This window comes from Sceloporus undulatus, chromosome 5 (genome assembly GCF_019175285.1).
Source record: "Sceloporus undulatus isolate JIND9_A2432 ecotype Alabama chromosome 5, SceUnd_v1.1, whole genome shotgun sequence".
Lineage (NCBI taxonomy): Eukaryota > Metazoa > Chordata > Lepidosauria > Squamata > Phrynosomatidae > Sceloporus > Sceloporus undulatus.
In genome coordinates, this window is record NC_056526.1 from 34,353,651 (window position 1) to 34,366,034 (window position 12,384).

At 41.2% G+C, this 12,384-nt stretch overlaps 1 protein-coding gene across 2 annotated transcripts in view; it reads right to left on the minus strand.

The window, feature by feature from the left end:
- MFNG (MFNG O-fucosylpeptide 3-beta-N-acetylglucosaminyltransferase) overlaps positions 1-12,127 on the minus strand; it is a 39,284-nt gene extending 27,157 nt beyond the window's left edge. Inside the window, exons 1-3 of one of the 2 annotated variants that reach the window (XM_042470851.1) lie at positions 11,181-12,127; positions 6,952-6,975; positions 4,320-4,368 (exon numbers count right to left, since the gene is read on the minus strand). In XM_042470851.1, the coding sequence (XP_042326785.1) occupies positions 4,320-4,368; positions 6,952-6,975; positions 11,181-11,621 (514 nt within the window). In that variant the 5' untranslated portion in view covers positions 11,622-12,127. The remainder of the gene's footprint in view (positions 1-4,319; positions 4,369-6,951; positions 6,976-11,180) is intronic. The other variant, XM_042470852.1, reaches the window with a different exon arrangement.
- Positions 12,128-12,384: the final 257 nt, after the last annotated feature.

A 12,384-nucleotide genomic window follows, 5' to 3' on the forward strand; every position in this document is an offset into this window, starting at 1 on the left:
CATGTTATTATTATAAGTTTTAATATTATTACTGAGGTTATTAATTTTATCACTAGTAATACTATCGTGATTATTTGCATTATCAATATAGTAAGGCTGATGAATTTAATAGCATTGTACAGATAGGATTATTATTATTATTATTATTATTATTATTATTATTATTATTATTATTAACCTTTATTTATGAAGCACTGTAAATTTACACAGCGCTGTACATACAATCTTTTTAGTTAGACGGTTCCCTGCCCTCAGGCTTACAATCTAAAAAGACATGACACAGAAGGAGAAGGGAGTGGTGGAGGGAAAGGGTAAGAGGTCCAGCAGTTCCTCTCTACCTCCGAGGCCTGGACCAAGGCAGATGGAATGGAGGGAGGCTTGGCTTCATAATGGAAGGTTAATCTTACATCCAGGGAAAATACATACTCTCAAGTAGGATATACATATACAATACTAGCAATACAGGAAATGGTTCGATAAACAGGCAACAAAAGAACATCAGATAGTAGCGACAATTATGCAATGCCTGGGATATCCATTAGATTGAGAGATAGATTAAATAAATATACATGTAATTGATCAACCTATTTGCACACAATATACATATATAAATAAAAAACAAATTAAGTTTTCACAAAAGGATCTGGAAAGATTTCAGGTGAAAACATTTATTAAAAAGAAATTGTTTGCTAGTTTGGAATGCTAAGTTTCAGGACACAGCTGAACCTTTAATTTTATTCCTTATGATATCATTAAAATGTGTTGGTTCCTCTACTGCATCACCATTTCTCCTCTTGTTTATATCACCATCAGAATCATCATCACACCTAGATTTCATAATCTACCAGGGGCTTGTCACACTGTACAGTTATAACTCAATGATTCCACTTAAATGCTATGGCCGCATCCTGTTGATCCCTGGGTTTGTATTCTGCTGAAGTACCCTTTGCTAAACTGCAAAACCTATAATTTCCTTAGGATGGTGCCAAACAGTTAAAGTCGAACAATAGTGCTGTAACCAGCAAGTTTAAAGGCATTACTGAGTTTTTAGACCTTCAGTGTTTAGATTCTCTCCATGAATCTAGGATTGGTGAGATATTATCAGAGAATATGGCGGGCTTCAAGTGGTGTTACATTTTGATATTGTGTTCTTATGGTTCTGTCTATAGCAATTTCTTTCAGGTGTTTTTGTCCACCTGTATCACCTCAGCCATGGGCCACAACTAAGGGCTTATCAACACTTGCCAGAATACTCTGGGCTGCCCCAAATCCCCCAACCAAGTAATCCTTGTAGGTTTTCAGGGGGCTGCCTTCCCACGTGGTCCCTGTTTGTAGCCCGGCACCACTGCTGTGGTCAGAACAAGGTGCCCAGTCATGCTATTGATGCTCAGCACCTCATTCTTACCTCAGAGTGATTTGTGCCCACAGCAGTGACACCAGGCAACAAATGGGGGCTGCAAGTGAAAAGTCAGCCTCTGTTGTCACAGAACCCCCTGAAAACCCACAGCAAATGAGGAGATCATTAAATGTGGGTTGCAGGAAGGTACCCTGAATCCGGTGTGGGCATCGTGAAGACACTCCAGACTCAATTTGGGGATTTGGCCCTGTGTTATGTAGGCAGAATGCAGCGAGCCCATGGAGAACATGTTAAATCACCAATGTAGACAAGGCCTATATGTGGCAATGGCAGCATTTGAGAATTACCATAAGTTATAATAGTATTGCTCCCCTTGATTGTATCAAAATGAGGCCCATCTGTTAGAAGCTGCTCACCTTCAAATAAAGTAAATTTGCATAAAACCTGCTAATTATATAACTTAATCTGCTTCTGTTCTGATTTATTTATCTGTCTATCTATTTTTATTTATTTATTATTTTCCTTTTCTCCCAATATGGACCACAAGGCAGAAAACGGCTTTCCTTAAGAAATGAAAATGCTGTGCGGAGAACTCATGCCCACTCCTTCATCACTGAAAATGTTTCTGAAGTCCTCTACCTGCATAACTGAGATTTCACCAAACATTGCTCAGACACTTTCATCAAGCCTTATCTATAGAGCCTGGAGGGCTAGAAACTTGCGTTTATATTTAGAGTAATAGGTGTAATTTTCAGGAGGCTGATTTCCATTCCTAGTATCACATTTCACTCTTTTACAGAAAATGATTCTATTAACTTCCCCCTTTCCCCCCTCCCAATAGTAAGATATTTCAAAGAGGCAACATTTATCTAGGTTTGGTTTTATTCTGAAAGGAGGCAAATTGTTAATTTTGTTTAAATACACACATATACTTTGAGCATAGGTGTAAGCTAGAGTGGTCACTTTTACATCACCAAAGAAGAGGAAATGCATCAGCAAAAAGAGGACAATCAAAGTAGTCATGACTCTTGTGACATCTTAAACACTAACAAGTTTTATTTGAAAGATGTGTATGTGCACCCTAGCCCACTTCAGTCCACAAAAATATATGATTGTTAGTCTTTAAGCTGCTATAAAATAGTTGTTCCTACAACATACAAATACAGTTACCCTTCTTTGAGAGAGGACACAGGTTTTCTAACCAAACAGATGCAAATAGAGAAAGAGTTACTAAAATGTGCGTGGAAATCCACTGCATCACACCATGAAGGGAAAGACTAACCAGATGACCTGTGTACCTCTTCAGTCTGCTATTCAGATGATCCCTATGGGAGACAACTTCAAGGATTCATCAGGCTCACCTTTGTTAGGATTATTTTTAAAAGAGACTTGGAGTAGGCAGCCCTTTTAATATAAAAGTAATCTTTAAACAGACAAATTCATGAAGGTAAGACTATCGGTGGCTAGTAGTAATGACAGATATGTCCTCTCCAGGAGGAGCAAACTTCAGTATATCCATTACTGGAGAATCCGAGTGGGCAGGTGCTGTTGTTTTCATGTCCTGCTGGCAAATTCCCCATAGGCCTATGTTTAGTCAGTGCTGAACTAAGTCTGCACTCATCCAGCATGGCTCTATCTGCTCTTACACAGTACATTGACCTCTGATAGATTTCCAAATAGAGGAATGTTCTTTGTAAAATAGAACATGTGACCACCAAGCAGAGAAACGGTTTAAACAGTCCAAGACACAGCCAGCATCTATTGTATCACAAAAGACCTCCAAAGAAGACAATCTCTGAGTCATGTGATGCTGTTAACTAATAGAGCGCTCAAAAACTCATGCATCCTCTTGATTTCTCATTCTCTCTCTCATCTCAAAAATAAACAAACAAACAAACAAATAAATAAATAAATAAAAGCTTGCAATTTTCTCCTTTGTTCATGAATTATCCTTAGCTGGTGGCAGGGGACAGATATGGCCTCAATCTCCTTCTAAGAGGTAACTCCCATTAGCTTACATCACAACTGCCCTAGGCTATTAACACACCTTCATTAGATCTAAGACTCAGCCAAGGCAATGGTGTCCAAACCCCAGGTGTCACCCGGTGTCCTACCCAGGGTGCAGCAGTGGCCAAAAATATGCACCAGTAGGGAGGTCTGGCTGGGTGTCACTCCTCTTCTAAGGTGTCACCCAGTGTGGATTGCACCCCTTAATGATACCACTGAGCCCAGGCCTTGACTTAAGGCAAACCCATATTATAGTCCTATTCACAATAATCTGACAACTCTCAAGAATGCACCAGGCCTTATCTCTCAAACAGAAAAGGATCCTCTCAGGAACAGTACCTGCTCCATTTTGGGGGCAAGGTAGCTCCAATGTCCCCCCTCTATCTACTCTGTCACCTCCAGCTCTGTCACCAACCACAGCTGCTGCTCCTTTTCTTCCTCAGATATTTCTGTTTGCCGCAGAAAAAGCGAGCAGTGAGCACAAATCTTTCTAACTAATACTGCTTGACTGCTCATTTGCAAGCTGTTCCACAGGAAGAGATGGGTGAACAAGAAGACTGCAATAGTGAAGAGGAAAAGGAGATTCACTCTTCTCAGGATGCCCCGATGAACTATGGTTGTGAGCAGATGTTTAGCCATACTGCCTCTTGAAGCTGTTTTGGGCACAAATGTAAGAAGCTGCCAGTGGTCCATTAAGCTCAGTAATTATCTACACAGTCTGGCAGCATCTACAAGATTTCAGGGTTTCAGATAGAAAGCTTTAATAGCTCCACTTCCAGATGCCAGGGATTGAACCCTGGCCTTTCTGCATGCAACACATGCAGCCTGCCACTGAGCGATAGCTCTTCCCCAATGTTGGCAATATGTCAGAATGCTGTTAACCAAGGAGGTTTCCCAATACACAGCTTAAAGAAGTCAGTTAGTAGATGTTGTGCAATGCCAAGGGCTGGATTACCCAGTTTTTCCTGCAGCTCATCGTCTTCTTTATCTGTGAAGACATGTGTCTGAGAAACAGAAGAAAAAAAAGGGTTATTCCAGTGTCAAACATTTGCTGAATTCCATACCTATGACAGGCCACATAACTTGCTCAGTCCTGAGCATGCATCGTCTGAGATGGATTATTACTGAGGTAATGTACATGAAGTGCTGTGAACACTCAGAAAGCATTTTCTCTGTACAAATGGAAAAATGATGCCTCCCCCCAATATGCCAGAGATGCTGTGAAATAAAGGTTGTAATGGGTACGGATATTTTTAAAGTGCTATATTATTATTGCAATAAGCATCTGGCTTATCTTTGCAGAGAGGGGGGGGGTTAAAGAAGTAGAGACAGAGAGAGGAATTGAGGAAAAGTCATCTTTACAGATTAATAGATAATCATTTCTTTATTTTATTTCTTTTTTAAAAAAGATCTGGTTCTCTGGTGGCTTTTTTGTTCTACAATGCAAATCTAAACCAATATGAAAACTGTTTTGTTTTTTGTTTTTTAATGGTGTCGTGGCGCCTCAGTAAACTTGCTTCTATAATTTTGAAGAAATACTGATCATTGTCAGGAACAGACATCTTCATGAAAAGATAAATGCAACATCCTATACCAAAAGAGTTTTTCATTTGAGTAGTTGCCTTACCAGTTCAGTAGGTCTGAAACTGGTTTAATGATATAGCATATGCCAAAGCTGACACCAGAGGACCCTATTCTGCATCTCCTCTCACATAGGTTTATCTGGTAGCCAAGATAGGTAGCCATTTTAAATTTCCCACAGTGTCCTAACATGATGCTGCACTTAGAATGGAAGGTAGGGGAGAAAGACAGGCCTCAGTACCAGTGATAAGGCCTTGTCAGGACACTGATGCCCCAGTGCCAGTGCCAAGGATGTCCTAGTACTGCTGACACTAACCCTGGTGTAGATATGGGCCATTTAAATGCGTCTGGACACCAGTACTATTGGCTGAAAGATCTGGTCTGATTTAGCACCTAAATAAATCATGAACCTGAGGTGTAACAATGAAACTAGTCATGAGAGAATCCTGCTCTGAAGGCCATAAGATATCTAATAGCAGATTTAACAGAAGCTTTGTCATGTCATGAAAGGAAACTTGAGTTTAAAAAAGAACATCTGTTTGTGTGCAAAAGACCTATAATCTCTCCACTGTTTCCGAACCTTCCTCCTTTACCACCAGTCCCTCCCTCAGCCCCTTTTGACAACATTATGTGGCATGTTCTCCCATCCCAAGGGCAAAGGGGAGATCACGTCCAGCAAAGAATAGCTCCTCTCAAGCAGAAAATGGGCTTTCAGAAAGCCAAGGGGACTGAAAGAGAGAAACACAAGCCTTAAACAATCTCCCCACCAGCTGCCTGCAGGCTGGTTAAACACTGCACTTGTATTACACACTGAAAGAAGGGCAAAGTCATTCAGACAGTCACCAAGGCACATGGGCCTCCCCCTGGGTCTGGCGATGGCGGGGCCTTTTTACATATCCAAATGAGATACTATTGTACTAGTGTGGGTCTCTTGTTTCCAAAAGAATAAAAGTTGCTAAGGGACAACTATAAGGGAGAAGAACCAGAGGAAAAGGCGACACAAACAAAAATATCTAAGGATAAACGACATCTGCTGGGAATAAAAGAAAGTGGAGAAAATATGGAAGAGAATTGTTCCTTAAATCAGTGACTGGTGATGAAAATTTCCAAGCCTTATGACAGTCAGCGATGTCCACCCCTGAAAGAGATTCAGTATTTTGGCCAACTATCCGTGTACATCTCACAAGTGTTCAAGATATTTTTTCTCAACTTCTTGGTAGTGTGTGAATGCAGGTGGATAGACACACATCAATAGACAGATTCATAGGCTTGTTTCACACATTAGCAAAATTAATTCTGTATCTGTCACATGCCACCTCACTCACAAACGTATCTCTATGAAACAGGTATTTCCAGACATTTTGTTTTGTCCATACTTTAGTTTTGTAGATGTATACCTAAAAACATGATGTATGAAGAGGCCCAGAAACCATAAGGTTTTGTAAACATCAATGTTCCTCTCTTCTCTGTCTCAAAAATCATCTGAAGTAAGTCATTCCTCCTTTGTACCATTTTGTCATCTTAGCTCTTTTTCTGCTTCTTTAAATATGGCAGTCATTTTTAAATGGTCACAGCTGTGAGGCAGCCATTTTGTAATGCACCCTCATTGCTAAACAAACACAAACATATGAATATATTTTCAGCATGGGTTGCCCAAGCAAGCTAGATACCATTTATTCCTTCTGGCTAATTTGATTCCTTATAGCTACCATCCCTGACTAGTTACTTTTCACCCCATCTTGGAGACAATTGTCCCATTGTGGGAAACTCATTGATGAAGCATCCATAACAGATCATTCTCTGCAGCCAAAGCCACATGCATATCTAGTTGCCTAATACAGATATATGGCAAAATGGGATGAAGAGAACTCTGAGTGAGAAGTATAGGAGAACTAATGCGGTACGGCAGTTTACCCAAAGTGTATGCTTAAATCTGGTCACGTCTTCATGAGATTTGCCCAACAGTGATGAAGGTGAGATACTACCCTTATCAGAACTGTCCTTACCATTAGGTCAAATGGAGCAGTCACCTCAGGTGCAGATGTCGGGTTCATGAAAAAACACAAAATTATTATTTTTGTCATTTTTTTCCACCATGAAGCAGAGATGCTTGTTGAATTTATGCCTCAGGTACCAAAATAACTTGGTTAATTTGTGAAAATTTCACAAATTAAGTGAAGTATCATTTGCTGCACCATCTTGGGCAACAAAAGGTTTTAAGTCTGCCTTAAATCATCACATTCTGCTCCAAATTCCTTCCTTCCTTTTATCCATCTGTTTCTGATCATGTGGCTTGTTTACTTTACTTGCTTTCAGGTTAAGTGAGAGGCATTGATGTTATTTTTCCTGGGTGAAATAAAATGATGGATGACATAGATCAACAGAAGCATAATGAACAGTGGAAGGACTGGAATATTCAAGGAGCTGTGTGTATGTGAATTTGTGGCAGCAGGCATTCCCCCTGTATCTGCTTTCTACATGCATGGTAAACAGCTGAGCTTGGGAAGTTACTTTATAAAAGAAATTCATCTCCATTACAAGTTATTGTGTCCTGGAGATTGTTCATTGCTGTTACTCACTATAATAATTGTAAAAGTAGCTCATTTTGTTATTGCCATTTTCCCATTACTCTCCGTTACCTTTCAGAGGAACAACCTTAGAACTGATAAGAGAGTAGCATTAGCTCTGAGAAATTCCTGCATACAAGATACAAAAAAGATACAAAAAAGGCCCCAAATGGCATAAAGATCCCAAAATAACCCCAGAAAATAGATATATCCCCTGACATTGTATGCGTCTACAAATGGGGACTTTTAAATATACACTGCTCCCTCGGGTTACGAAATTAATTCGTTCCGCGGCCGCGGCCGCTTTCGTAACCCGAAAAGCCTTCGTAATTGCCATAGGCGCTAATGAGGAAAAGCCGCGTTTCATGCGAAAAAGCGCCGAAAAGCACCAAAAAAATTTTTCGTAACCCGAAACAACATTCGTAACCCGGAACAATGATTTCCAATGCGATTTTTTCGTATCCCGGAAATTTCGTAACCTGGGTATTTCGTATCCCGAGGTACCACTGTAACTGGAAAATATCATTCTTTACACCAATGAGGTAATTAAGTATTCCCTTTTGTTAGGATTGCCAGAATGAAGACTGGAGAGGTCTTCTGTATTTTTACTTTACTTTTAATAGTTGTGTAGAATAGGGAGTTTCAGCAGGTGTTCCTTCTTACTTGGTTGTCTGGCAAGCAATATCTGGTGAAATTCCCTCTTCTACATACCCATTAAGGATACAAGAACCCTCTCCAGTTTTCAGTATGGCAACCCTAAAATTCTCTTAAGTCTGTCACCCAAAAAGATAATCTTCCTCCATTAATGTTATATTAAATGTAACTAATTACTTCGAAATTCTGAAGAAGAGCTGTGCTGGATTACACAAAAATCCTATCTACGCCAGCATTCTGTTTCTAGATGTCCAACTGGATGCCTCACTGAGAAGCTCACAGACAGAACATGAAAAGTTCTCCTGATATTCTCCAGCTAGTGGCATGCAGTGGCATACTCAAAATCTTCAGACACATGAAGGAGCATACATCTGTGTCAGATCATATATTTTACATACAGAAGATGTCACATTCACCTTGTGGAGTTCCATTAAAAAATGGAAACAAAGGCCCTTTCTGCATGGGCCAAATAAACTGGCTTCCCCTGTCCTCTCAGTGGGGAGACCAGACAATGCAGGACTGAGTCCCTGAGTCTGGAGCAAACACTCTGGATGAAGTCCAGGCTATTCAGTGCCAAACCCAGGGTATACCACCAGTTGCTCCAGATCTTCCTGGATGATTCAGAGCCCTCCATTTTGATGCCGGCAGCTGTTCACATGCATTTCCCACTCTGCATGGCCACTGCCACCATGGGTCACTTCACTCAGGTCAGAAGAAAATGCCCCACCATGGGATCATGGCTGGGCAGCTTGTTCTGACCTCAGAAGTGAGTGATTCACCACCACAGTGGCCACACTGGGTGGCAAAGTGGGTCACATGTGAACAGCTGCCCGTCATGATAAGGAAAGACTAAGGTAACAGAGGGAGGCTGGGGCAACTGTGGGGCCAGGCTACTCCAGGTTTCCCCCAAAATTACCAAGCCAGTGCAGACAGGATCGCAGGTAGGAGGTGATGAAAGAATAATATCTGAGATCCTAGAAAGCCACTCATAGGTCCAAAACACACTGCAGAAATAATCCAGTTTGGGTCTGCTTTAACTGCCCTGTCTCAATGTTACGGAATCCGGAGAACTGTAGTTTGAGCTCTCTGACAGAGAAGGCTAAATGTCCCACAAAACTACAATTCCCAGGATTCCCCAACACTGAGCCAGGGCAGTTAAAGTGGCCTTAGACTGGATTATTTCTACAATGTATTTTGGACTATATTCATCTACTCAATACTGTGTTATCTGGAAAAATAATTGGACATGAAATAAGGATGTTTGCTATGAAAAACCCTGTTCCTTTTCCTTTCAGTAAAAAGAAAAGGTTTCCCTTTTAGTATATGTTATTTTAAAAGAGGACTGAAGTACTGAAGGTACTTCTAGTTCCTTGCTCCCTATTTTGGATATTTTCTAAACAGAGTTCAGTCAGTAAAATGATGATGAGCCTAAACTACCCCATGAATCCCAAAATAAGCTTTGCACAACCACATATTACATATGTATCTGTGATCAGAGGACTGTCTCCCTCAAAATAAGCAATAATTCTTTCCCACTGGAAACAGCATTATTGCAGGATGCACATTAATGCCTGATGGTGAGATGTTTTGAATTTTTTAAAAATAAGATACAGTATTAGCAACTAATTTCAGTACCATGATTAAAAGCAGGTTAGACCAGAGCCTGAGGACAAATAAAATTACTTTAGGAGGTGGTTTCAGCCTTGTGGCTGTCAATTTACTGTTCCTAGTTAAAAGCAAAATCTTCTAGTTCAATTGTGAGTGTGTGTGCATGAATCACACACATACTATATGTTTGCTGGCCCCTTGGTGGTTCCTTCCTTGGCTTTCATCCACAGAATCTCACAAGTTTCACTTCCTCATAAATGAGCTGGTTTCAGGGGCTTTACCATCTCAAAGACCTCAAAGAGTTTCAGTTCTGAATTGTCAGCAGCTTCCTCCCTGCAGTGTAGGGCAAACACAGGTTGGCATATCACAGAAAAGAGCCGGACCAGACTGGGGCAGTTCTTCTGCATCTGACTTTCTCCAAAGCTTGTCCCCAAGATGTCTCTACATGAAATCCATTCATGCTTCCCAGTCTTCCTTTTCTGGGATATGCCAACCATTGACATCAAAGCCCCAGAAAGACACCATTTGGAACAACTGGCCACTTGGTACTTTCCCATCTGTGGACTATATCATCTGTGCTTACTATACATTATTCAGTTATCATCTACCCAGTGGATAAAAAGAGGATCTAAATGGGATGGGCATGGGTACCAGTTCCTTACAGTTTTCAGGTCTACAATGAGAAGAATCAAATTTGTGCATTTCTTAAAAATAGCAGATTCTAATCCTGGAAGACCCATTATGCTGATCCCTATATAGCCCAGAAGCTTTTTTGCATCATCTTCACCTATCTCACACAGTTGTTATAGAGTGGAGAATCATCTCTCCCAATAGAAATGGCTAGTGGCTTGCATTTCAGGAGAACGACAAATCCATTCTGTTTTTTAGGTCAAACTTGAAAGAAGCTTTCCAAGATACTGGATCCAGTCCTCCCAAAATAATTCAGCATCTTTGTTAGCTCCTTTAAAATTCATTCTAAAATCCAGAGCAGATGTCAGTCCCACTGACAATGAAAACATCAACCACCCCTGTATATCACCCTGAGCTTCTTAGAGAAAAGCATTCCATAAATGTAATAAATACAGTACAGACATTTTGCAATGAGAGTATTCAAAACCTTTTTAAAAACATGACACAGAATTGCCCTTACTTGAGAGGCATTTCTCAGTCTTATTCCTTTTCGCAGCAATAATTCAATTCCTCTAGACATCCTTTGGCTTCTGGCTCCAATAGTTCAGACTTTCCCAAGCTAATTCCTCCATAAGTGTTGGAGGACTACCTATTACCCAAAACCAGTTGATCCATTTACATCCTGGTTTGGGATAACAACAACACATCTGGAGGGCACCAATTTGGAGAAAACTGCAAATAGCTCATTCAGTTTTCTTACTCAACCTCATACCAACCTGTTGTTTGAGCCGAGATATCCAGGTGTCCAACAGCAATCCTATCCTGGATTGGTGGAACTTCTGGGTTGTCTTTACAGCAATGAAAAGATCTTCAAGCAACAGACCTTTTCCAACAATAGAATGAGCTACATGAGCCATGGATGTTTTATTTTCTGGCTTCATGTGACTACTATAGTCCCTCACATCCACCAGGCTCATCTCTTGTTCTGACCATCTACTGGGTGTTCCTCTTGCATGCTTTTGGAAGGCAAAGGTCTCCTCCTGGATATCATAATGCCTTGTGGAGAGCAGCACCATGCTCACAAGAAGAAGGGTAACTCCAGAGAAGGCCCGGATAAGACACCAGCGCATTGCTTTCCTCTTTGGAGCCCACAAAGAGGAGAACAGCCCACTTGTGTGGTGCAAATCCTGGTCTAGTACATCCACCTTCCTCCACATGTAAAGTGACAGAGAAAAAAGACCAAGTTTCCTGGCTAAAAAATACTCCCAGAATGTAAGAACAGGGGCCTTAGAGGTTCTTAAACAAACAAAACACCCCCACCCCCGACAACACACACTCCACCACTCACAGCTAAGGGTATGGGAAAGCCCTCAGGGTAGAGACACAGGAGCTAGGGAGACTTGATTTTCCAGATAGTAGAAGACAGGTGACAGATACTTTCCTAGTAACAAGTAAAAGGACCAGGCAGTTGAGTCCAGATGATCACAGCACCACTGTTGTGAGCTCCATCTGAAGTTAGCCCAGATGACCCCCAGGAGAGAGAGAAGTCAAGGACCCATCACAAGAAGAAAAAGTCCTACAAGTCCAACAAAAAGAAAAGCAACAACCCAGTTTCTAAGGAACAGCCAGAGTGCAGAGAATATCAGACTTAAGGCAGTTGGTCTTCCAAGCTGTATAGCACTGACCGAGTAGAGAGCTGTTGCTGAAAAGGGGACTGCTTTCCTCTATTCCCCCTTTCCAGCTGTCTGCTGCCCTCTCTCCTTTCTTATTGCACATTGGGTGCAGGCTCCACCCTATTCTTTTATGGGTACACAACAGAGCTAGGCAGATCTTTCTTCTCCTCAGGGAAATCTCTCCTCTAACAGACGTCTGCCTGCCTGCACTCCCAGCTGCTGCCCTCTGGCCAGCTTCCTCAAGCAGAGAAAAGTACCCTGACTCTCCATTAAAAAAGCAACTTCTCACTAATGAAAATATCAGGAT